Source organism: Drosophila simulans, chromosome 2R, assembly GCF_016746395.2.
Source record: "Drosophila simulans strain w501 chromosome 2R, Prin_Dsim_3.1, whole genome shotgun sequence".
NCBI classification, from domain to species: domain Eukaryota; kingdom Metazoa; phylum Arthropoda; class Insecta; order Diptera; family Drosophilidae; genus Drosophila; species Drosophila simulans.
Window position 1 is genome coordinate 19,406,325 of NC_052521.2, and position 27,427 is coordinate 19,433,751.

The 27,427-nt window shown below is 47.7% G+C and overlaps 1 protein-coding gene across 2 annotated transcripts in view; it reads left to right on the forward strand.

Annotated features, from left to right (window-relative positions):
- LOC6735683 overlaps positions 1 to 27,427 on the forward strand; it is a 42,230-nt gene that overhangs the window by 4,843 nt on the left and 9,960 nt on the right. Inside the window, exon 2 of one of the 2 annotated variants that reach the window (XM_039291485.2) lies at positions 13,856 to 14,519. In XM_039291485.2, coding sequence (XP_039147419.1) covers positions 13,856 to 14,519 — 664 coding nt within the window. Of the gene's footprint in view, positions 1 to 13,855; positions 14,520 to 21,992; positions 22,033 to 27,427 lie in introns of those variants that run through there. The other variant, XM_039291486.2, reaches the window with a different exon arrangement.

Sequence of the window (27,427 nt, forward strand, 5' to 3'; positions counted from 1 at the left end):
CGGCACAGTGAGTAAAATAAGCGGCGATCATGCCTGGCATCGACAAAAGGGATTATATTTCCTAAGCGGTCCTAACAAAATGTGACCAAAGCTGGAGCGACTGGGCATGGGCATGGGTATGCCCATGCCGTCTGGAATCGCATTCAGTGCCCGATCGCTGAGCTGCTTAACTAAATCCGGCTTAAGATCCAACACACAAAATTAATGTCGTTGAAAAACACAGCAAAAGTCACACATTAACAGCGACGACGATCGCGCCCAGCTTGGTGTCCCAGGAAGTGGGGATCTGCCTCTGCCCCTCTGTCCCAGCCCCTGTCCATCCACCGGCTCCTTCTGCTAATGGGCAATGGTCAGCTCCATGATGGGCAATGGGCGATGCCTAATGGCGAGAGGAAGTGCCTCGTGTGTGGACATCTTACAGGGGATTAGTTCGAGTTTGCCGGTCAAGACGGAATGCGAGTGCGGGAAAATAAGCCAGTTGCACTTGCTCCCCGCCCGTCGATCGATTCAAATTACCAGCGATTTATTGGCGATCGCCAGCCTAGCTACCGTGATCAACTAATCCACTTATCAGTCTGCATCTGGACAGCCCCTCCGCTTCCCGCAAGACTTCCTTCCTTTCGGTCTCAGAAATCATACCATATGCCACTTTTAATCGGCGTCATAAAGGCGATCATTAACCAGTTTAATCTATACAATGGGTCACCAGCCGCCTTTTATCCAAATCTAATCTATTCCAGCAATACCACTCCCCCTTTCGCCCGTACTTGTGGCCAAAGGCTAATATCTAAATGTGTAAATTGGTGTGTTTGCCTTTTATCGGAGGCCTTTCAACTGGCCAAGGGTCCCTGGGACCCGAAAGCCAAAGCCTGACCAGCGTTATGCGAACACATGTATCGAATGTCGCCGAGTTAATCTAATCTGGGGAATTATGCGGCCGTTTCGGGAAGATAACCGCCGCAAGTCCGAGAACCAAATTCGATAAATACCCAGTGCTATCATATAATGAAGCGCCCCCAAAATTTCCAGTCGGAGCTAAGTAAACAGAAATTGATTGATTAGACACACAATTAAGGCAATCACTTTTTATTTTGAAACACAAATGGGGGCAGGGTGGCTGATTCACACCCATTTCACGCCTGCAGCTGCATCTTTTGGGGGTCAATGACGAGTGTCGACTGGCGATGACCCATGCCAAATCCCATTGCTTACGTGCTCGACACCAACCAACCCATTCCAAAAAAGGTGGAAGAAATACAAATCAATTCCTGTGCAAATTGAAAGCGGTTGCAGGTGGAAAATCACCTGGAAAGTGGGTGGCTCGCATGTCAGACGGCGGTAGCCGCTTATCGGTGTCATCGTATTTTGTTCCCCACACGCCGGATGAAATGCATCTAAACCTGGCTAAACTTTGCGTGTTAGCCAAACCTAATCCAGGCTAAACGAGGGACTGGGGCTTTTTGGACCACTACCATGCGATATTCTGTGAATGTCAGCTAATCTGCAGGGCAAAAACACTAATCAGGGAGAGTGGGGCTTGCAGCGATTCCCCATCACTTTTCTTCACCCCTCCAGCAGGAAGTTGTCACCAGTTACTCAATCACTCATTCAGTCAGTTGCACATTCATTCGCTCATTCATTCATTCATTCATTCGTTCGGTCGCAGTAAACCCGAGGGCCTCGTGAAGATCATGGAAATACGCTTATGTCGGATTATCCCATAATTTATGTGAGCTGTGCCCTGGCCAGACAATGGATTTGCCTTTCCAGCGCACAAGAACTCACACCGGAGCTCACCTAATTGCCACGATCATCAGAGGTAGCTACGGCCATACGATATAGTATAGTAAACAGTATAGAAAGGAGGCTAATGACAATGGCCAGAGGAAGCGTTCTCGGGCAGATGACAAAACAGAAATTGTGTCACTCGATTGCAGGATCGGGAGGCCTTTAAAAAACGGAGGAGAACAGAGCAAAAGTAGGGAACCGGAAGCGTAATCGAGCTAAACGAACGCCGTCGGGGAAGTGATCAGATGTGCGAGTGTGTGTGTGGGTCAGCCCATTGTGCCAAGGAAGGAAAAAAATGAGCGGGAAGCGCTAAGGAAAAACGCGATGAGGAAAGTCAGAAAAGTATATATTTATATATATATATATATATATATTTGTAAAGAGAAAAAACGAAAACAGCACTACCGGTCAAAAGGGAAGGAACTGGAAGGGAGAATAGGAACAACTGGGAAAAAACTAGAAGACAACCACCAAAGGTCCCCCCACGTGCAATTAATAAAAGTAAAAAAAGTGAGGGAAACGACAAACTGGCCATAGGAAAAATGAGGTACTGAGGCACCTCGCTGCCAGATCCCCGTAGCTATGGCAATGCAAACAGGTGAGGGTGAATTACTTGTCCTAGACAACTTTGCAGTCAGCTGGGAACAGCTGAAACGACGCCCAGGCGATGCGAGAGATACGTATCTGCTGGATGCAAACTGTATCTACTGCAGCTATTTAACGAAAAAGTTTCGGAGTGATCGCCGGTAAACGGGAGTCCCAAGATTGCAATCTAAATAGCTGAAAACGTTTGTATCGTCCGTACTGTTTTGTAACTTGAATTTAGCAATTGGGTATATTTTTATAGTTAAGGTACTTTTATAGTCATAAAGATGAGACTATTCTAAAATATATAGCAAAATTGTAGGTAATTGTCGAGCTAAAACGGAAGTGCGAAAGCATTTCATAGTTTTTTCTTAGATACACCTTTCAGAATTTCCCTTAAAAATTCTGTGAAATACTTAAGTTTCCCAGAGAGCATTTCCTGTTTGCCGATTTTCGGGCACGGAAAACGTTTTCCGCTTAAAAATAAAGACATATTCCAGCGTTTAGAGCAGAACTGTCGCCAAAAACTGTTTGGCGAGCGGTAAATATATTCGGAAAACACATTACCCAGCGAACGGAATCGTAAAGTCGAAGCGTTAGGGCCCCGAAAAGGGGGCGGATCCTGGCGAAGAGGAGGACCCATAAACTTACATAGTTGGGCCTGTTTAAAATGCGCTTAATAGTTTCAACATGTGGCGTGGAGAGACAATTAGGCAATAAAATTAATTCACACCAAGAAAAGCATTAAAAGCGACGCCAGACGGAGCAAGGTGCCGCATTTTCCATTCGCCATCCTCTGCTTTCCCGCTTGCCATTTCCCACTTGCCACTTGCCACTCGGAGTTTCCACTTGGCCATGCCACATTTTCGCACGCATAACTCGGAAATTGCAACTCCATGGTGGCGCGTGTCCGCCGACAGTTGGCCATATCCTCCGCCACCCCCCCGCGGCATTAGCCCCCTCTTTTAATTGACTTTTTTACGTTTGCCTCTCTGAATGGCAACAGCCATTTGTCTACGAATAATTAAGCCGATCAGGCCAAACAAAAGTTTGCGCCTGCCGGAGAACTGTCATCGGATGCGTAAAATCATTATTCGCAATTGCCGGGGAACTAAAAAAAAATCATCAGCCCTTGGACTGCGTTTATGGGATCAGGATGTTTGACTTATTTTATCGCCACAGAACTTTTACACATAAATTCTGATTTTTTTTAGCTTAATTAATGGGATTGAAACAGTACTAGCATAGCTATAGATGGTTTTCTGGAGCTATCCCCTTATTTCCTCGAACCTCATAGATAACTGTATGAGTTTGTATCTTTTGGCGAGTGCTGCTTACTCATTTTTTTGAAACAGCACGTGCTGCATGTGAAAACCAGAATGCAGTTGGCACACGCTCATCTGGCGGCTTCCTGTCAGACCTCAGGTTTCACTTTCTGGATCTGAAGCAAGAGCAGCAGCAGGAGCAGGAGCAGTGACAGCGGCAGGACTTGGAGAAGTAGGACACTGCTGTTTCCTATACAAATGAGGGGCTCTCCACATCCGATGTGTGCCCTGATATGATAATCTCGCCATCGAGAGCTCGCACCTCATTTGTGGAACAGCAATTGTCTAGAGGTCTTCCCCCAATGCATTGTGTGCCGATGCCGAGTGCTTCCTGTCTCGATGTGGCAATAAAAACGGGAATACTTCCACTCGAGTCCAAGGTGAACCTTGTGTGGTGTGCGAGTGTGTGTGTTTCTGAATGCCTAATCGTTTTCCCCCCTGGAAAAGAGCGAAAAAGAGGGGCTGTACGTCATTTGGTCTCTTATCATTAACGACTTTTGTTCTTTTTATTCCCCAAACCACCATATATCGCGCACTGGAGATCTGAAGTCTGGGGTTCTTTATCCGCATCCCTGGATATCGCTGAAAAGTGAAAGCGGGGGAGATAGAAAGTGACCTAACGCAATTGGAGCAAACATTTTAATTGACCCCGATGGGGAGAAGTCTGAGCCGCATATCCTTTGGTCCTTTGGCCTGTGTGCTTTGTCCTGACTGATCTAATCAGGCTTCGTTACCGCTAACGGTAAAAGCTCACTTGCATTTTTACCACTCCTGCAGTGCTGGTCCGTTTGAAGCTCACATGTCCTGGTCACATCCTGTTTAGAAACGGTTTTGTTTTCTTTCGACTGTCTGCTCTGAGTGCGGCCACATTTATTCTCGTTTTTTTCGGTGGCTGCCCAGTCTGTTTAGGCCAAAGCCACACAAATTAAGTTAACTTCCTGTCTGTCTATGGCTAATAGCAAATTAATAAGAGCTTCCGGTCAATTTGGCTTGCGGTTTTCTGTCGCATTTCCCTTTCGTTGGCCGCCGTTCGTTCTGTTTTATTGCTGATTGTCCTGTGGCGGTGGGTGTGACCCCGACTCGAAACTCCGCGACAGCTGTGGAGGGAAGTTCTCCTCGGCTCTGGCTTTCTCCCCTCAAGTTTGGTGCTTCTTGAACGCTTCCTTGGCGCCTGCCCTTGACACACATAACCAGGGGCATCCTTTTCCACTCGAGTACGCCTCAGCTGCACTTACATTGCGAATGCACTTTCTGCAATTGTTATCTAAGTAGGGCTCTCGGCTATCTGCCGTGGCCTGTCGCAGTTTCAGGCCGCTTCCTGTTCTTCCCTCGCTTACAGGATCCCTCAAGCTGCCACTTGCACTGGGCCAAATGTCAAAGCAAACGCCGACGCAACTGCAGTTACAGGAAGGAGGATCCTTCTCCTCGAGGAGAAGGTCCTGCTCGGCTGCCTCTGCGCACAGCTGTCCAAATTGGGCAATTGAAATGTGTACCTAGGGTTTTGTTGTTCATCATTCTTCTTTTATTTACCCCGGGATTAGAGAATCCGGGGATCATCGCATGGAGTCAAGTCCCTTGGAGAAGGGAGTTTAGGGATTAGAAACTGGTTTGAACTGGGATCTGCAGCTTGTTAGTAAAATCAATTTCACTATGTAATTTGCTATCGCAGCCAGCGTGATTAACATTTACCTATCATCAATTAATCCACTCCACATACAGCCCATCGACTTAGGCCAATTAAAACTCTATATTGTGTAAGACCTCCACCATTTCGGATGCAACTCCGCCCCAGATGCGCCAGTTTTATTAATTTAAAGCAGAGCAGACATAATTTACATTTTTATTTATCGAGGGTCTAGCATTTCCAGGCGCAGACATGGCTGCCGTATCTCCCAGACTGTGGATGTGTCTATCCGTCCACTTTTGCTGCAGTAACGCTGGGGGATATTTTTCACATTTTTAGCTTAATTGCATTTGGCTGGCCGCACGTTCCGGCCGCAGTAGTTGTTTATCTTCGCCTCGTCTCACGTGCAACGTGTAACCTGCAGCACAGCTACTGGCAACTGCCAACATCAGCAAGTGGCTACTTGCCACGGCAACTGGTATTTTCCTAGCTGTCTTTGCTAATAGACACACGTACAAACATACACACACACACGCATGACACAAGTGCAGTTTGCAGCTTGCAACATTGCTGCAAAGTCAAACAATTGTCGATGGGGCACGATGAGTGGAGCGGGGAGAAGTGGCTGGGCGGTGGGCTGGCCACAAATAGGGGGAGTGTTTTGTGTTCTGTGGCTTGTTAAGTTTAAGATTGTTTGATATAGGCACAGAGGTCTGGGTCCCCATCCCCATCTAAGCCCCCCCCCCCCCCCTCGGCTGCTCCATCAATCGTGGTGCCCGCAGCAACTTGCAACGTGTTGCTGTTACGAGGCTTTCGGCGCTAAGAGACATGTTTTCAATTATGATTGCTGGCGTGTCTTATTAATTACAACCATCAAGCGATAGACAGCATTTAGTCCAGCGTTTAGTGGGGGAGCGGTTAGGGGTGTTCCTAATGTTTAATTGGCTGGCAAAATCTGAAATAGCAAAGCAGTTAGCCGATCAAAATGGATTAGGCTCTCAATAAGTATCAATTAACTGGCAGGAGTAACGAAAAAGAAGCAATATTTCTTTAACTTGAGATTACTCGTACGCATGTACCTTCAAAGTATCTGTATCTGAATCGATGAAATCTCATCATCAGATACATACGTGCGCGATTGTCTTCTGCGCAGAATCTGTAAGCTGGCAGAGCTGAACTGAACAATCTAACTGATTGCTTACAAATGAATCTCAATTAAAATTAATTCAAAACATGAACCGAGTATTATTTACCCATTTGACACTCGCTAGAAGTGGAAGCGTATGTGAGCCGCACTCACTCAGATTGACACACATCTCTCGATCGGTAGCTCCCATCACCCTTCTACCGCAGAAGATGGATGGAATGGGATGGATCATCAGGCAGAGAGTTCTTCTTGGAGCTGGGAGCTCGGGACTGGAAATGCTCGAAGACTGGGAGCAGCGCATATCAACGGCATCAATTAATTTGGTATTCGTGATTCTACTTAACATCGATTGACCCCGACAGATTAGTGAGCGAGGCGAACGAAATGTTGAACTTTGCTTTCGAGCATTCCTTGGCTCGAGCTCCATGGATCCGATCCATCCAGTGGCTCCCAAACCCCAGCCGCGTCGCATTGTGACGCAAATTGTCAAGCCGCAGTGCGATTATTTACATCTACAGATAGTTCGGTTAATTGAGCATGTGGCATACATAGAGCGGCATCGGTGGCTATACGTTTTGGGGGCGCCTCTGGCTTAATTGGTGCGATTGAATTAAAATCGTTTGCTGCCACTTGAAGCCTGCTGTGTGCATCGGTTTCTTTCGGTGTCGATTAGGCTCACAGATCACTTGATTGCTTTGCTCTTGGTCGCTTAAATGATTGATCAATGGGCCAATTGTCCGCGAGAATCAGTTTAGAATTTGCATGAATCTCGGCATTGGAGCACGGAGCATGGCGTTGTTTATTGATTGATAAATAAAACACATTTGCCCAGCATCAGGCGGCGATTGCATAAGTTGGGGAGGGAGTGAAATACCAGATACCAGGATCCTCTTCCTTCTCGAAATTCGGAACTGCTTGCCCATAAATTGCTTCCTGCTCATTTGGCCGTGACAAAATTGTGTCCCCTAACTCCGTTTCCTCTGCCTTTTTTACTTCTAACTTTTAACCTATTTAATTGACTTATAATTGGAGTGACCCACACAGGCAAATACCCCGGCCAGACATATGTGTAGGTAATAATTTGTTGAGCAAGGAATTCCTCAAGCGCAACACGGACTCAAAGGGGCGAAAACAAAGGATCATGAGAAACAGTTAGCATCGGGAGATAGATGGACAGTGAGAGAGAGAGAAGAGCCAGGTCACACATGAACGAGTTTTCCAGCCGCAGGGAAAAGGAAAAGGGGCTGGCATCGAGGAAATTATGCCGCCCCGGCATGTTGAACTTGAAATTGTAATTTGGCATTCGGAACCCGGCATTTGGCATTGGCAAGGGCACCTACATAGGCCAGGATGTTGTCCGAGGAGTGGAAAAAACGAGGCATTAAACGCGGGGTTGTCACTGCAGTTTACTCTTCCGTTAACTGTTTCTGGTCCTCCAGGAACTTTGTCAGCTGTTACTTGATCGATGGTAAATGACACATTGAAATTATCCACCACCTTGGGCTATTGGAAATGCCAACTTTGTGAACCGGCAGGTAGCTGAGGTGCTCCCACTGCAATTAAAGGATTAACGAGAACTGCTGGCTAAGCGCACATTCCAAGTTGATGTATTTATGGACATTGCCTCTGCTTAAGATGCCTATCGAAATTTTCGAAGTTTAATTCGATTAGGAAAGTACTTTTTTGCTTGAATGGTTTTTGAAAATATTTGTAAAGCCATAACATTGATAGTTTTTCTACACTAAAAGCCGATAAATACTGCTGCTTTTTATTCCCCTGCCATTCGATTTAAGTGGGCATCAAGTGTTAAGTTAATAATTTGCCCAGCTCACTCGGGGGGAAATACTCTGGGCAGGTAATTGAAAGAATGGAAAATGCCAACACACATTGTAAGCACGAGAGAGCTTTATTAATTTTTGTATTTAAAACATTTCAAGCACTCGACACCTTCTCTCCCCAGTAGCAGTTGCACTACCAGTTTACTCGCGGTCCGGGCTCGGCTCTCCAGTAGCCGTACCACCACCAGTAGCACCAGTAGCAATGATCTCAAATTGATGTTGGTCGAGTAGAAATAATGAGGACCTTGCGGGGAGGGCGAGGAGTGAGCGGAGGATGGAGGATCTGCAAGGAACGCGCGCATAATCAAGGCATGGAGACATGGACATGGACATGGACTTGGACGATATGGACATGGACCTGCTCCGCGATGGCTCGGACATGCCATTGCCATTGCCAATTGGCGATTTGCCTTTGCCTGTGCTGCATCAGCTTCTGCCCTTTATGATTATTGTTATTATTGAGTGTAGGCCTCTGCAATTCAGGGCAAAGTCATCATTAATGCGTCGAGTGCAGCGAGCATTACCGAAAAAGCCCTCCGCGAGGCACTAAAATAAAATGAAATGAAATATAATTAAATGTCCGCGTAGCTGGGTAGCTGTTGCCCGTCTCGTAATTTGGCCAGAAATTCTTCCGCGATCTCGGCTCGGCTGAAGTTGAGTTTCAGTCTGGATCTGGCTATCGCTCAAACTGATCGCATACCAAGTCCGGCGTATTTTGTCAACCGGTTTTGGCCATCCAGCCGTCCAGCCATCGAGCCAGCCGTCCCTTTCCCACTTTGTCTCTGCTTATCTGCGGCTTTGTGGCATCTTTAAATGGCGTTTTTTCGCACTCGCCAACTCGATGCGGGCGTCGATCTTGCCGTTGGCCAAAGGGGGGCCCAAAGGGGGCCAAAAGGGGGGCCTCCTTGGCAAAACGTTCGCTGATTTTTAATTATTTTGCACGTCGCAACGATGTTCGCCATCGTTGAGATGGTAGCTGGCCATGTCTGCCTCTCTGCTGCCTTTCGTCACTTCGATATTGAAACACTTAATCACAATTTCGTTAAGGACACAAGGCATGCGGGCAGACAGCAGGGACACACATAAATGGCAAAAGTCAGCGAAAATTTCAAAAATCTCATACAAATTACGAAGAGCAAAAGGCGCGGAGTCAAAAACAAAAATAAAACCGAAAGCCCAAAAACCAAAACCAAAACCAGAGAAATCACAAAGCGCAGAGACACGAAAATGATATTTCTACGCGCCGAATTCCGAATGATCGCATTCAGTTCCCTCGCTAGGGAATTTGGCGAACACGAAACGCGAAATGCGAATCTCTGGCCGGCCGCTGATCGCCTCCCGCTGACGATGATAATTAATAACAGTGGCCCGGCCCCAGAAAAGAGCATAAAAACGCTGCCAAACACCCAATCGTACGGCCAGAAAAAAACCCAGAGTCTCGGCCAATGGAAATGGTAATGTCGCGGATCGGAGCGAGGCTCCTCCCGATAAGCAAAAAAGAAGACAGACCAGTCGCACATAATCTCAGACGGTGGAGAATGTCAATCTGCGGGTGCACTTGAAGGAAAACATGTACCTAGTCATCGGGTTTGGGAAATGGCCATACTAACCAAAATGTATAAAACCATTTACTTGAAACAGGAATGTGAATATTCCAGGTTCATTATCTGCACAGAATAGAATAACTTGTGATGATAAATATTTATATTTTGTTATACACCTTCTTTCTGAGTGTATAAGCTCATGGTTCTCAGTTTTAGTTCTCCGACGATTAAGATCACAGCACAGAGATCCTCAATCAGTGTTCGCTGCTCAAGTGATCAACACTTACAGAATGAGTGTGTTGGCTAAGCAAACTGACAGGGAACATGACAAGAACAAGGGGTTTGACAAGAGTCTGGCGATAGAGGAGCTTATCCACAGCTGCTCCAAAATTCCCATCGAATACGGCACAATCATTTTCATCTCATTCTCACCAGCAATCAGTCGATCAGCCCGATCCCGATCCCTATCCCAAGCACTATCCATCCTCCAGTTGATCAGTCATTCCCATCACGCAGCACTCGGGCAAAAACAATTAATGCCTGGCTGAGGAATCAAATGATATTTGGCCAAGGACAAGACAGCGCCATGGTGCCAGGCGCAACCACGATTTATAGCCCAAGTGGAATGTGCCATACATCAGTGGCAGGATCAGAGGAGCAAAAACAATTTAGCCAGCAAGGAGTATCTGCTGTCGATGATTAAAACACATTAAAAATCCAGTAGCCAGTAGCCAGGTACTGGTATGGAATGGGGTTTTTCGGTTTTTGGTCGCCTTTCTCGGGACTGGAGCCCAAACTAATTTCATATTTTTCATGCAATTGATGAAATTCCATCGAGCTCCCGAAAAGCGAGACTCCTTTCTCGGCCAGCAGATTCATCTTCAGCTCCAGCTCCATCAGCCCCATCTGTATCTGTATCGCAATCAGAATCCCCGACTGTCCGTACATCTGTACGTATGTCCGCATGTCCGTCTGACTGTCCGTACGATCGCTTGATGTTCGGGGACTACCTGTTGCGACGTGTTATTAGGCGACGTATTGACGACAAGCAAACGTCAACCCGAAACGTCAGCTCATCATATCATCGATTGATGCGCATTGCCTCCTCTCGCATCCGAACCTCTCCAGATCCTCCCTTTTTTGGGGGCCCCGTGCATATTTTCGGGATCCGAAACAGAAGCCCTCTGCTTGTTCTGGAATTTCGAGAGGGTAGGAAAAGAAAGGAATGGAAAAAAACACGTCCAATGTTGGGCCTCTAATTTTGTGCAGATCCGAGTTTGCAGAGTTCTTGTGGCCCCGTTCGTCAAGGTGGTGATATTTGTTAGTGTAAACTGTCCATCAGCCCAGTCGATTGGCCGCTCCTCTTGTTCTTCCCCAGCGCACCGACGTGATTTTGCGCTTTAATGAGGATTATTAAATGCGAGATTATTATGTGCTGCAATTACTTTCCGCTGCCACTGTGCTTGGGGTTTCTTCTTTGCTGCGGCTGCCTCTTCATATTCGGGTTTTTTCCCCCTCTTTGATTTATTTTATTGAACCATAAAAATGTAAATTTTCGCGAGACAAAAGACAAAGTTAATCGTTGTCAATTATGGCCTTTGACAGGTTAATATTAAAATGTTCAGCCCGATGGTTGGGCGAAGGCAAGGGGCCTCTTGATTGGTAGCATTCAGCGAGGATGATCGGCTGCAAGATCAGGAGCGAACCGGAATGATTAATGACTTGGATAGCTATTAATAAGCGGATGGAAGACATTGTGGTGCGATCAAAAGGGATTACTTGGGGCCACTTTCTGGTTTGAAATATAGCATAGAACCTTATAACGCTTATAGATTTTGCCTTCAACTCGATGCCACCCGATGATGACTCATTCAGGGGGCTGATCCGTAACTTCTGGCATTCTTCGATCAGTCTTAATGCCATGCATTTGGTGGCAGCCCTCGAAATGTTTGATTATTTCGCAATTTGTGCCCGCTGGCACTGCAGTTTCCGGCTGAGGTGAGCGCCGTCCTCCCCCTCGGGCGGGATGCGGAAACAGGCATCCAGGGGTTGGGGAGGAGGGAGGCGGCTCAGGGCAGAGCAGAACAGGAATCCGGGGGGCAGCACCTCTATTAACATAATCACAACACGAGTCGGTCGTCCGTCGATCTCAACCGAAAATTACGCCAAGTGCAAGCGCGAAGAATATACATATATATGTATGTATCCGGGGATGTGCGGCATGGGTAGATCAATTTTTCGGGAACCCAAATCACTGCAGGGCGATCAATTAAAATTTTGATCGAATTTTCGTCAATTTCTTGACATGTGGCCAGGAACAGAAGCCAAGTAGCCACTCCGCAGAAGGGTAGAAGGAGAACGGGCAGAGGAATCGGGACAAGACGAGATCAATGTAAGCTGAAATTGTCGGCTGGAGGCCTTAGGCGAAAATTGCTCTGTCTGCGGGTTCCTTTCCATACTCCACGGCACTGAAAGAAACTTTGTTAGCCAAAAGGAACAACCACAGCTGTAGAATAATGAGCTTAAGGATCTTGTGAAGATGAGCTGTAGGATGTGTTCACAATTTTAAGGATTGAAATATCTAATTTCTCTCTCTGCACTTCCCACTTCCTCTGCTTCATCGGCTGCCTCTGCATAGTGAATGAAATTGATTAAAGCGTAAATGAATTTTTGCGGGCCTAAATCGCCGCTGATGGCCAAGAGGAATAGGTGGGGAGCTGGCGATGATTATAACACAAGATCGATTGCTGCTTGTCGCTGATCGCTAACTCGATGCGGCTACTGTGGAAAGCAGAGACGCCGCATCAGCTCCAGCTCCTGCTCCATCTCCGCGATGGAGCCCAATCCAAAGGCAAGCCCCTCTGCCCTCATTAAGTTTCCGAACATGTTTTCGAAAAGGATCTCCTTGGGCAGCGGCTGCCGCTGTTTTTATGCCCTCATTTGACAAACTAGCCAGGGGCGACGATCGACCTGGCCGGGATCAGAGTCCCGATGCCTCGGCTTCGATTTAAGTTTATCCGCACGATCAGCGCCAAAAAGCCAAAAAGCCGAAAAGCCAGCGCGAATGCCAATGCCATAATTTTTTGCCAATCCGCACGCACGGAACGGGACTAAAAAACCGGCGGGCTGGAATCCCTGGGATTTAGAAGCTGCTGGAATTCCGTGCGTGCCCAGCCGGCATAAACGGTAAAAACGGTAGCCACAGCGAGACGCTATAATTATTGGTTTCAAATCGGGATGGCTAGTGGGAAAATAAGCAGACGGATGAGTTTATATCACTCATGAGCTAGTTCTGGAGAACTTAAATGCTTAGATTTAAACTGTATATGGCTATGTATGTATCTACATATACCAGATGTGTTTCATTTTGGATTAGTACATCAGTTTCTGTCCAGCGCTTGCAATCAATGCAAAGCGAATTAAAGATCTCTTACTGACCAATTTGGAATTCGGTCAACACTCGGCAAGGGCAGAGTGCCATCACTGATTTCACTGGGTTTGCGATCGAGTTTCTGGCTCCGATTCCATCATCAATTGCCGCTTTGTGGGGGCTCGGACTTGGGCCTTGGGTTCGACGTGGACCTGGGCCCCGTCTTCTTTCAGTATGTGAAAGAGCTTTCTGCTCTTTAATGGACTGGAGACGAGAGCCACATTAATTTAGTTACGCTTCGACAACGATCTCGAGTCGGAGATCTGCGCGTCATTAAAGACAATTTCGTGATTCGCCACGATTTGTGCAGCAAATTACTTGCTAAATTATAGAAAGCAAACACTGGCTGTTGCTCACAAATCAATAGAAATCAACGCCTGTCAGGGCTGAGACGCCGATTCTCAGGGCCATTGTTGACTTAATCAATAAAGCGAATTTGGGTTGTTTTCTATTTCGGAGTGGCGGTGGAAGTTTCACCGGATCATTTAGCCGAGCAAACAAGCGACAAATGAAAAATCTCTGACTCCAGTAACTCATTGTGTTTTCTCCCCTTTTTTCTCCATTCTCTTTTCAGAGTCAGGCCTTGGCCTTAACCAGAGCTGCCAACGCGGCCGCCGTTGTGGCCGCGGCCAATGCCAAATCCCCCAATGCCTCATCCTCCGCCTCGGCCAGCCTGGCGGATCTGGCCGTCAAGAAGGAGCACTCCCTCTCGCCGCCCCACAGTGTGGTGGGTGTGGGTGTGGGCGTGGCTGGCGAGGATCAGCACCGCAGATCCTCGTTGCAGGGTGTGCAGGAGAAACTCACCCAGCTGCAGATGCAGCAGCAGCACCACCAGCAACAACAGCAGCAGCACCAGCAGCAGCAGCAGCAGCAGCAACATCATCATCATCAGCAAGCACAGCAGGCAGGCGCTGGAGTGGGCGGTGGCGAACTGGCTGGACGCAGATCCTCCGAGGGCACACCACCCACCGCCCATCCCCCAACGAACTGCGAGGGACAGGCGCTCTCCTCCTCCACTGCCTCATCTAGTCAGAATGCCACCCCCAAGAGCGATCGGGAGAGGGAGCGTGAGCGGGAGAGGGATCGGGAGGAGCGCGTGGAGCGGGGCAGCATATCCTGCCTCCCACCAGCCGCCCTTGGAATGGCCGTGGGCGTCCAGCAGGCCCAGCAGCAGGAGAAGCTGCTCAGCCATCCGGCCTTGGATTCGCGACGGGAGTTCGACGTCAGCAAAGTGAATCGTGAGTAAAGGCAGCTTTATATATCAATTCATTCACTAAATTTGAACGTGAAGGCTTGCTTAAGAATATTAAATACATTCTTATTGTAATGTATGGGTATAGTTTTCTAATTAATAGTTGACAATTATAGTAGGGAAGCGAGATTATCAGATAGTTAAAACTTGTTCCAGATTGATGATATGTTTTCAAAATTTCAAATTCGTAGTCATCGAGTTGCGGTGCATAAATAATGGAATTTAATATTATTCATAATCCAGTTCGTGATTATGTGCGTAATTAAAGGGTCTGTGTCTGTGTGGCAGGTTGAATATAGGTGTGGGGAAAACTCACCGCCCCTTTAAAGACACAACTTTAATCAGGCCAGCTGCTGCTGGTTGATGGCAAATGGAAATGGCCAGGGATTTCCTCTGCCCCAACGCAGCCGGCCTAATCCATGAAAAGTTCATTTGATTTGCTCACAAGGCATTAAGCACGTATCCCACAGAAACTCAGTGGAAGCACACGCACACATATGTACGTTGCTTTCCTTGAGCAATGGCCATGGTAATCTTGTTTGGTTCATCAATAGTTTAGCCCTGGCCAGAAGTGAACCTGTGCCACCTCGTTGCGGATGCATACATCGAGTATCTGTCGGATATAAATGGAAACTGTGAAGCCTTTTGCATACCAACGATATCATTTCCTTCGCTCCATTCAGCCACGCACACGGACACATTTACAGATAGAGAAACAGAAACAGACATAGACACAGACACAGACGCACAACACTCGTATATGGATCGAAATCCCCTGGATTAAGCATATGAAGCATTCATAACGTTTATTTTGTGTACGGATGTGTATCTGTGTGTCTCCGGAATGTCTGTGTGTGCGAGCAAACATTCGCTTCTGGTTTAGGAAGTGGGTGGTTTCACTGGGTGGGCGGTTGGCTGGGTGGCGGCGTGGCTGGGTGGCTCGGTGGGTGCTAAGTGAGCACCCACTTGTGGAGTGAATCGCCGAGGAGGATGCAGGAGGCCAGGAAGCGTGCCTTGCTTTTGTTTGTTATGGCTTCAGTCGCTCGTCTCTCGGGCACTCACTGCGTATACGCAATCTGGCAGGATGTGGGAGCACGTGTGCGATGGATCAACAGGTGGCAGGTGGATGTGTGAGGACCAAATTGTGGCTTCGTCCTTGCAAATAGTTGGGCAAACAATTGACTTTAGCGATAAATATGACTGTTAATATTTTAGGATACCGGATACTTTAAGCCTTCGGGAAGAAACGATGTTCGCAAAAACTTAAACCAACTGCCAACTGCAACAGGGAGAGGATTTGATTTGAATTTTGTTGCTGTGAATTTGTGAATCCTGCTGTTGTGTAAGTCTGTGTGTGTTTGTGTGTATGGATGCGTATCTGTGTAATGTGCTTTGTAGCATATTTTGAGGATTTGCACAACAAAACGAGGTGAAGATGGGGACGGGATCCCATGGATGCCGAATCCTACGACCATCCTACGCTTTTTGTTTGCTTATTGTTGCCGTCATTTGGCATTGCCATTGCTGTTTTTGTTATTATTGTCATTTAACATTGCCATTTCCAACATTTCGAACAGCTGCAGTGTGGGTTCATATGTAAATCTGTTTTGTTTCGATGCGTTTTGTTGTGCACATTTCTGAATGCGAGTGTGTGTGCGTGTTTATTGCGCCTAAGCTGCTCAGCGACGCAACACGATATTTATCCTGCCGCACCTCCCAACGCCCACTCGGCAGCTGGGCTTTTCCATTTCGGGGCCATTTTTATGCTCCTGTTTTCGGGATTCTCGCCTGTCTCTGCTGCGTTTCGATTTATGCAGAGTTTAGTATGCAACATTTTCATACGTTAGCCTTAATAAATCCCCACCCGGCTGCACTTGTCAATATGCACGACGTGCCACCGCCCACCGCCCACCAGTTCCCCAACCCCCTTGGTCCTGCAGTTGCCACACTGTTGGCACCTATAAGCCTATGCAAACACATACACCCATGCAGGCGGCGCGTTCTGCAATTGAAAATCACTGCGCCTTAGTTAACGACACGTTTGTGGATCAACGCATTCGGGAAAACGAACCAGGCTGCGCCAGCCCCACCCACTTGACCCTGCTATTGAATCATTGTTGCATTTGGCCACCAAAAGTGGAGCACCAGCGGCAGCAGGAGCTGCATCCGCATCCGCATCCGCATATGCATGTGTCATAAGCCAGGCGGCACCATGCATACAGGACTATGAGCGTCCTGTGGACATAAGCACGCGCTCAAGGATTCAAAAAATGGGCACCCATTCGATCGGCTATTATGCAGATGTCATGAGGCGGGATTGTATAATGAGATGGTGGACTCTAGCCTGTGGGCTGGACGGAAGAGCACCCGATAAGCCCTGATGGACACACAAGTGTCGGCAAAGCCGGTCAGTAACTTTGCAGAGAATATAGCTCGAGCTTCGGCTTCAGTTCCAGCTCCATCTCCAGCTCCAGCTGCAGCTCGCATTACTCGGTTTCCGAGTGCTACTGGTAATCAGGCGACACAAAAGCATTGCACAGCTCCAGCTGCAGGATAAGAGATACTGAACTCAACTCAAAGCGGTAGTAGGAGCAGCCGGTTTCGCAATCACACGCAAAACTAGCTACGACTCCTCGTTCACCCGAATCGCCTGACTCTCACCTGTGAGAGGAGTGGCTAAGCCCTGGGCCGATGGATTCGCTGGGGCGACTGGGGGCGTTGGGCGGTGGTTGAGCGGTAGGAGCTTAAGTGTTAAGCGTTATGCACAGTGGCCAGTGCGGAGCTGAATGATACCACTCACCTAAGCCGGTTCCCGAAAACCCACTGCCCACTCCCACTCTCACTACCAATCTCCAATCCCCCAATCACCTATCTAAAGCCCAAGCCCCATTCGAGCATATGTGCTAGCGCATAGAGCATAGATGCAGATGCGGATACAGATACAGCCTCAGATTGAGATACAAATTCGAATAAATGCCAAACGCAACAGGAGGCAACGTTTCCAAATTATAAGCAAAAAGGGATTGGCCCGTGCGGCAGCAGCAACAACAACAACAACAACAACTGCAGAATAAAAGCCGGTTGTTGCCAACCAGCCACACATAAACACACATACGCTCACACACATTGGAATACATTTAGCCAGGACATCGCCAGGAGCTAAAGGCAGGTGCTGCAGGTGATGCTGATTGAGTTAAGCCACCATCATCGAGTGCACTGCAAAATGCACAGAGTTTATCTTAGAGATACATTTAAAGTGGGAGATAGTTAACTCACAAAATCGATATGGAATCGATTATAGTTCTTTAGAATAAATATATATTAGCAATCATAAATTTTTATATTAGGCATAATAATAAATTAAATTATAAGGCACAAAGATATCTTTTTTTCGTACAATGCGGGCGAAGATTTTCTGCTGCTCCAGCTTCAGTTAGTCCCTTTATCCCTCACACAAAGAGAACTACAAATTTTAAGGATTTAAATGTTGGTAGAGGTGAACGAATCGAGCTCTCGGAGCTGCCACCACAACGGGCCCGGATGAGCCCGAGCGCCCACCATCCACTTCCCACCGGCAACGTGCAACTTGCAACTTGCAACCGGCAACGTGCAACGTCAGTGGAGCAGCTTAAAGCTCGATTCGAGCCGCTTAAGGCTCCCTGTGCGTTTTCGGTTTATAATCGAATATATACTCCCTGTGTGCCGTGTGATTATCAAAACAGAAGTACGTATTATACAGCAGCCACAGCAGCAGTGGTAGTGGCAGTGGCAGTGGCACTGGCAGCAGAAACTGCAAGTATAAATCACCAGCATTAACTTTGAGCGCTTTTGTGCGAGTAAATATATGTGGTAGTGCGTGTATCTATTAATACACAAGTGGGATTATGCTGGGAGCGCATTTGTAATTAGTCAAGGACCAGGTCTGGCCAAGGGGTTCGATTATGAATATTATAAGATTCGGTAATTTTCCATTTTGGCAAGAACAGCTGCAATCGGGATTTGCCATAAGCCCTCCGCTCGAAGGACATACACTTTCTTGAGTTTTTGCCTGCCGTACAGGCATCCCATTAGACTCCAAACAAATGCCGGAGTGCCAATTAATGCCGCTGCTAAACCGTTTATTTCCTGTCACTTCATATTGAATTTCACCCACTCTGTGGCACACATTCAATATTCCACTTTAACTCTATTTTCACATACACACACACACGGGGCATTAGGGGAATTAGGAAAATCAGCAGGCGAGCGAGAGCAACTAATGCGAATGCAACTGGGCGTCTCATAATCCAAAAGCGAAAACAAAATCATCATCATCATCATAGTGAAAAGGAGCGGGAGCACAAGCAGGAACAGGAGCAAAAGCAGGAGCCACCACCCAAGGACATTAGGCGAAAGCATCAAGTTTGCGACTTATCCTGCGACCTAAGCCTCCTGAACCCGGTGAACGAACATCCAGCCGAAAAAGGGTAGAGAACGTACGCCCTCCTCTCTCTCTCTCTCTCTCTCTCTCTCTATCCGCATCTAGCCATCTCTTTCGCCTGCCTGCTTTGCATGCGAACTTGGCGCCAAAAACTTTCGAGTTTCAGCCCGAGTTGCTTGAGCCGAGGGCACGACATTATTTGGGAATCCCTTATCCCTTTATCTGGCTTTAGCCCTAATCCCATCAGACACAAATGAAGAGAAGTTTCACGTTTCGAGTTTCCAGCTCCTTAAGCTTTTGTTTTTGTTCCTGTTTCTGTTCTCAGCTCGCAGTGCCCTGTCCTTGCCATTGCCTTTGCTTTTGCTTTTGAAGTGCTTTGGCAATGGCAACGACGTCGGGATTAGGCCGCCAGCTAATGCGTCCTTGTGCCCGTGCCCGTGCCCGTGTCTGTGTCTGTGTGCGTGTCCTTTCAGCTGCAACGGTATGCGTGAGCCACTCAGTGAGTGTGTGTGTTTATGAGCCAGGTGGGTTAGACGGCGGCCCAGACAGTTGCCAGTTTTGGGAGCGAGTCGAGGTCGAGTCTTTGGGGATGCTAATCCCAATACGACTGGCAATCCTGCCAAACTGCCGGCAGACAACTCACAACCTCGCTTGCCGCACTTCCCAACTCCAGGCGATGTACTGCGAGAAACGGCAATGCTCGGATTTGCATTAGATGTGAGTAATCCAGAGTCACTGAAACTAAAGTTGCATCTAACTGTAAGAAGAATGCATAGTTAGAGAAATACTTTAAATAATCAATATAGAAATGCTGAGATAATTCAGATACCAAATAATACTCTTTCCTCTATGTGATCAGTTTTGAACAGTTTATTGAACCCAAAACAGGCAGACAATTTCTCTCGGTGTGCTGGCAGGGCTTATTGATCGCGCAGGGGATTATCCAGGGCGCTGGCATATTGGCAGCCTGGCAGTCGGGCAGGCGATTGTCCATTTTCAATTTGTGCTCCACCAGCGATTCGGGATGGGGTAAGGACCACGTCGAAATGGAAGGGCCTTGGGTTTGGGTATGGCTATGGCTGTGGGTGTGGGTGTGGGGTCGGGATGGGCCTGTAATCCGTTCGAATGCCCGACCAGTGCTGCCTACAAGTGCGGATACATCTATATTCATGCATATACATATATGCACTGAACACATTGTTGTTGTTGCTGTTGTTTAAAGCCAGTGGCTGTCTGGTGCTTTGTTGTTTTAGCCTTCATATGAATCATACGCAACGTAATCCCAATTCGTTTAAGTCACTGACAATCCATGGATGCCCAGGCGATGCCGCAACGCATCCACACGGATAGCAGCGCACACTCGCACACACACACACACTCTCTCTCGCACTGTCCAATGCCAAATCGTATCCACTCCTCCCCCCACCCCCTAGCGACCATTCAACCGCCCGTTTTCGTTGGGTCGAGCATATTTTCGCAATAAAGTAGATCCCGCATTAATCCCAACGATTTTGTGCTCTGGGCATTGCGTGTGCTTTATTTGTCCGTGTATTGGTGCCAGCCACGTCCCAGTGTAAGTGTATCTGTGTGTGCGCCTGTTTATATCTGCATCTGTGTGTGTGTGCGTGAGTGTGTCTGTGTTAATCCTTAAACCGGCAGAGCTAAAGCTGCCCGCGTTGACGTCGCTGCCAACTGCAACCGAAAAAGGCCCAAAAGCATGCCATGAGTTGGAGTTTTCGAAGGGCGTGCGGTGGTTTTTTGGGGCGGGGGGTGGCAGTGTAGCGGGCGGCGGAGGTCGGGGGCCCCACGCAGTGACAGCCCACCCCCTTTCGTCGCCCGCCCTCCGAGACTCGGTTTGCGGATGAGTCGATGGCGACGGCTGCTGCTGCTGTTGGAAGATTAACTTTTTTCCATGCAAACAGTGACGGTGTGGCGGGGGTTTAGGGGGGATCGGAACGGCCAGGGCGGCCGGGGGGAGGAGGGTATCGGCTGTGGGGGCTGGGATTTTGCGTTTGCGTTTGCTTTTGGTGGCCGTGTGGGCGAGGGATTTAATTTCGTGCGGGATTATTATTTCGGATTTAACTCTTCGTTTTATGGATCGCTTGGCATTATAATGAACAGCGGCGTCGCCGGCTGGCCATGGGCGCATAAGGGGGGTCGGGTCATCTGAGATATTTACACATTCGAAAAAATATCAATAATTTGTTGGATTATATTCTAGAGAAATCAAAAAAGATAATCACTATTCTGGATATTCTATACTGCAGATATTATTCTCGTTGTATCAGATAATTTAATTTCATTGAAATATTAGCTAGGGCTAGTATCCCAAATAGCGATCTCATAAAAATACATTGTGGTTAAATTGTAGCTATAGGTTTTGTAATGCAGTTCATGTTCTCCACTATTATAATCCACCCCCCATCCACCATGCACCGTACTTATCCCAAATGCTGAGCACCTTTATTCGAGGTTAGCACGCCACTGCTCTATAACCCGCATTGGCATTATAAACTCCGGTGTATTTTTATAACCAAACCTTAGCATCGCCTGCGACAGCTTCAGCTACAGCGCTCGGCGACGGGAAACTGTGAACCCGAATCCATTATAGCTTAAGCTGCTGCCAACACCAACACCCAGATACAGACGCACACACACGTACAGCTGGGGCATTATCCCAAAACGAAATGACATCCCTTGGAAATTAATCCTTAATTCCATTCATTTCGTATAATCCCAGAGATATACTTTGATAAGCGTAATGCGGGGCCAGGGCTTAACGGCAGAGCAAGCGAGATGGTGCGAGGCAGAGAGAGCGAGAGGGAGCACGATTGAGAGAGGGGCTGGGGGTGTGTGTGTGCCTGTGTATGTGAGTGGCGATAGCGAGAGCGGCAGAGAGAGAGAGCCCAGAGCCACATGTTGCTATCCATTTGTGTGCGTGTATCTGTATCTGCATCTGTATCTGTGCCTTTGCCCCCGTAGCTGCGCCTGTGTGTGTGTGTGTGGGCCAGAACTCTCGACTCTCGCAGCTGAGTTTTCGGTTTCCGCTTCAGTATCGTGCCAAACATGCTGGAAGAAGGTTGGTGTAACTGCTTTTCGCTGTGCCCAGTGTTTTCTGTGTGTTTTCGTTCCGTTCGCGCCGGTTATTGCTGTTTGCAGTTTGTTGTTTATGTTTAATGGCCTGGCCAGCAATTGGATTATGTTTGAGACTGTGGATTATGAACCTGACTCTCTCTCTGTGTGTGTGTGTGTGTTTGTCTCAGCCTAAAATAAATCTAGCCCTGTGAATTGTGTCCTGCGACCTGTGAGTGAGTGACCTGTGGTGGGAAGTGGGAGCTCAGGAACTGAGGAACGTACACCGGGGACAAGGACACTTGCACACACAATAGATCCCGCCATTGAGTTGAGTTCCTCTTTTAACACCCTGACAGCTGGGTGCTCGTGTGTTTTGAGTCTGCAGACCAGATTTGCCACACCACTGTCAAGTCGCATTTGTCAACAAAGGCTACAGCCGCACACTCACACACCAGTACACAAGTACACCAGTACACCAGCACACTGGCAAACAACACACAGCAAACAAACACACAAAGCGCTCAAATGAACTTAAAAAGCAGAGCGAAAGCTTTTAAATCTGTTGCTTTCGTGCAGGCTAATCCCTATGAAGTTCACTAGATTTTGCTTTGTTGCTGTTGTTGTTCCAGTTCAACAGTGGCAGACACCAGTTCACCAATACACATAAGCACTCCCACAGATACACACTCACACAAATGCGAAGTAAAGCTGGCAAGGGAGAGCTGCCAACAAGAGCAACAACAATGCACGGCGCGCTTTGGCACTTAAACCGAACTGAGCCGTCGGGCAGAGCTCATCCTCATCCCCATACCCACCGTCATCCTTCCAGTGCCCATGGGAGCAAGTTGGAGCTGGGCAAGCCCCCACATCCCATCCGCCCACTGACCTAAGCCACGCTCACCCGAAACCACCCACAGCCAACCGCCCACTGCCCAACACCCGCAAAAATAAAAGCCAGAGCAAAAACAAACAAGCAGCGAGGCTGTGAAAATAAAATAAAGCCCTAGAGGAGGATAACTGCGAAGGGGACTTGAGCTAGGGGTCTAGACGGGATCATCCATGTATGTATGAAAGTCGGTAGTGCTAGTCTTCGAAAGGCAGTTTCCCAGGATAACCAATCAAAGTTCTACTTTTATGTATTCCATTATTGCGATTGATCCCAACGAGTTGAGAGTTCTTATTGGTCAAACTATCAGTCCTATATAACCATATTCGATCTTATTGGCAAACAACTATAGAGGAATAGTAGAATGTTAGATCATTGTGATACAAAGAGTTATCGTTTTGCCATTTGAATCGACGTTGCTAAGCAAAATCGGCTTAGGATCACTATGGCGCTGCACGCCTTTCAAATTGCGTATTGAAGTATAGTTCCGCTTTGATTTCGATCTGCAAGTCCTTTCCTCTTTGATTCTGGTCTTAGAAATATCCGAGCATATGACGAAGGCAAGTTCAACCCCAGACAAAGCTTTTCCATTGCAAATCTGAGATTAGGCACTCGGGATCTACTCATTACAATAGTACTCGGGAGGCATTTAATTACCCAGCCCCTGGCTGGACTACTCCGTCATATCAGATTATATAACCAGGAGTGACTGTTCGTGCGTGCTCGCTGGTGATTTGGTAGCGTGGTTTCGCTCATTATGCCCAAAAAGCGAATTCCGCCTCGGATTAAAAACAGACTCACCGACTTCATCCCTTCATTCCCGCCCAGCAATCCGGGTAGTTCTACCCAAACCGCTTAGAGATTATAGCGAACTTTTGACTAATTTGATTATCTGATTTGGTATTCATAGTCATAGGACCCCTAACCCTTTAAATGGGCTAACTGCTGCAATTTTTTTGCTGCCGTCACTGGCTCCACAGGCGGTTGGGTGTCTGTCATGTGAGTGTGTGTGTGTGTCTGGAATCCCCAAAGATTTAGCTGTAAAAGCCCCACGGCATTGCTCCCACATTCGAGTGCTCATGCATATGGTATATGCAGTGTATGGAGTGTACGGAGTGTATGGTGTGGAGCTGGAAAAAAATCAACTGGAATGCCGCTGGCATTGGGTGAAATCGCAAAAAATTAGCAGTTAATCCCCTTAAATTGAATGCCGCAGATGGTGTTGCCATTGTCGTTGTGCTTCTGTTGCTGTTTGGTTAGTTCACATGGCTGATAAAGGCCAAAAGGAACAGAAACAGAAATAGCAACTGAAACTGAATCACAAAAGTTAACTGGGCATTTGGACATCGCAGAGATTGTTAGGCGAAAAGCCAACGTCGCAAACAAGCGGCAAACAAACAAGTGTGTGTGTTTCGTGGCTCGTGTTTGCGGCAATTAGCCGGAGTTGCCACATAATACGCGCGGCTAAATGTTTAAGATTTTAAGTTGCGAGAGGCCGGGGCAGAGAGCTGCAGCTCCAGCTCCGTTCTCGGACCTAAGCCGTCAGTATGTGTTACTATGTTTGCGGTTTGGCTTTTGTGGCCGAGGCTTAGGGAATCTGCCCTGCCCCTCAACCTAATCCGCAACTAGTGAAGAAATCTGTTGAGAAATTTAACCTAATCCCGGCCAGAGTTCAGGGATCCCTGCAGCGGATCCGACAAAAGGCTGGAAAATAATAAGGGGACGCGAAGGAGCTGCGACTTATAATGGCACTGCGTAAATCCCCTTCAAATTAAGCTCCTTGCCAGCCTCGCGTATCGACGTCTCGCACCCTTCATCCCAACTCCCATTGCCCTTCCCATCGCAATCCCACACCCATCCCATCCCACTCCGATTCCGATTCCGAGGCGAGGTTACGCTTAATGCAAATACAATGCTACGCGCTCACCGCAGCCGGATCAAATTTCATCCTCCTCTGAGGGCGACCCATCAGCAGCTCCCCTCGGATCCCCACGAATCCCCTTGGATCCCCGCGTCCCTCGGCCAGACAAAGCCCAAATGCCAAAATACCAATGCGATATGGCGACATCGTCGACATCCTTTCTGCTTCCTCCTGAGTAGGACATCGTCGACGTCTGTGGGCCACTAATAAACCCGAGCCGTTGCTGCCCCCATCCGCCGCCTCTGTAAAGCCGCTCATCTGGCGGCTCCTTCGGGCCGCCCCCTCCGCCACCAGTTTGCAGTTCATTGGCAGCGGATTAAGCCGGCGCGCATTCGCAGAGGCAGCAAATACAAAAGACGCTTTTGCCATTGGATCGATTTAAAATACTTCAGCGGCAAGGAAAATAAGCGGGACAGAGAAGAAAAATCAGTTGTGGGTATTAATAAGCGCTGAAGGGGACGGGACGGTGGCAGGGGCGGAGGCGGAAGGGTAATATGCATAAGCACCATTAACTTGTACTTAAAACTGTGGCAGGTGGTTGAGCCGGGGAGCGGACCATGCGAAACAAGGGGGTCGGTACCGCCGCCGTGCCCCCGCTGAATGTAACTTAATTCGCCGTGTGGCTGCCAGCGTCTTCAAGCGGATTATATTAATCAATACAGTGATATATATGGCCTTTGTTCAGCCTTGCTCCTTACGGCTCCCGACTTCCTCCTCCGCCGCCGCCTCCTCATTTGCCTGATTCGCCTGCGAGAAGGTTTAAATCAGACCGACAGCCACTAGGCGTATACTTATTTTACTCCGCCTTAAGAGCTACTTTCTCCGGAAAGTGGAGGTCTTACTGAATTCATTTAAATTAATATTAAGGCTGTGCAATCTTTTAACAGGTGCATGAATTTTGTAAATAAAAGGGCAAGCAATTAACTTTTTAAGTTTTTAGTGCCATATCTTAAAAATTACTCCATATCATATATATATTTTTTGTATCAATTAAAATCCGCAGCGCAAAATAATTTAATAGGTATCAGATAGTCGCCTTGCTTTCTCGGTTCGGAGCCGCTTCGAGTTCTTTTGCCCGCTTTAATTGAATCAATGGCACAGATCGCATGTTGTGCTCCTTTGCCTCCGCCGACCAGAGACTTTGTTTGGCTTTAAGCAGGAAGATTTAAACGTAATGCTAGCCGATTCCCTTAGCATATTTATGCATTTATGTGTGCATATATGTATATATATATACATATATGAGCATGCCTATAATTCAGTCACACAGTCAAAGCGTCTTAAGCGCTAAGTAGAAGCAACGTAAATAAGTAATATTGATAACTAAAGTGATTAAGGTTGCCTTTGGGTCTGCTGCAGTTGCACTGCCCCTCAGCCCGCCCCTCTGTGTATGGCTGTATGGCTTTGTCTTTGGAACTGTCTGCTGGAACTCACGTATGGATCCCACAGCCGAGTGGGTGGCCCACTTGGTCAATTCGGAATGGTTAAAACAAACGCAGTCTGAGCAGGTTTATGGGGAAGCATGAGCGATTTCTTGGTTGCCATTTTGGCTTGGCCCTTTTTTTCCCCAGCTGCGCCAGTGATTATGTATGGTTCAACTGGTTTCTGGTTGATTTTTGGACATGCAACCCCGAGAAGGAAACGGAAACCCCTTCTGAGTTCTATCTTGGCTGCGCTTGTTTGCAGACATTATCGACATTTAAATCCCTTATTTGTGGCTGCTGCCTGGGCGTCCTTTTCCCGGGCACTTGATAGAATTTGACAAATTGAAAATCCTTTTGTGGCGAGCGGTTGTCCTTGTGTGCACGCATGGCCTTATCCTGCACTTCATAATTTTAATCCGGTTCCACAAAAATGTCTGCTTATTTGCATCGCCAAGCTGCCGAGATGCTGAGATCCTGGCGAGTCCTTGAGCACTCGGCATTCTTTGCGCTTTAATTATTCACTTCTTGGACTCGTTTTAATCCCACTGCCATCAATTTGGCATTGCTCTCTTCGATTGCATAACTTCGCATTGGTTTGCCCGAGAGTCGAGAGTCATTTGGCCGAAAAATACACATTATAATCCTTTTGTAAGGATTTGTCCCTGGCACATGGCTTCGCCAACTCAACCCAACCAAAACCAACCCAAACCCAAGCCAGCCCAACCCCCTGTGCATTCAATTATCGTTTGGCCTCGCAGTTGGCCATTGTCTCAGGGTCCCTGTCCGCAAATTCGCAAAACTAATGAAGTGCTGCAGCTCCTTGAGCAGCCTGCTAATGCCACTAGAGTCCTTTTTCCGTACTCCCCTCCAGAGCTCCTGGTCTCCTGGACTCTTGAACTCTTCAGCCACTTGGCCGCATGTATAAGCATGTTTTCTGGTTTGCTTCACAGACAAAGCTTAGAACCACTTAAGAAAATCCATTCACAACCTGAAACTAACTAGAGTCCTGGCCATCCTGCCGTCGGGGGTATGTGTGTGAGTGTCCTGCAAAGATTTTCGAACGCTACGTCTGAGGTTTGGCCCCTGTCGTTTTTGCCGGCAAAAGAAAGCTCACCTGATGATGGTCCCAAATCAACATATGAAGCAAACAACAAAAAGGATTAAGTCC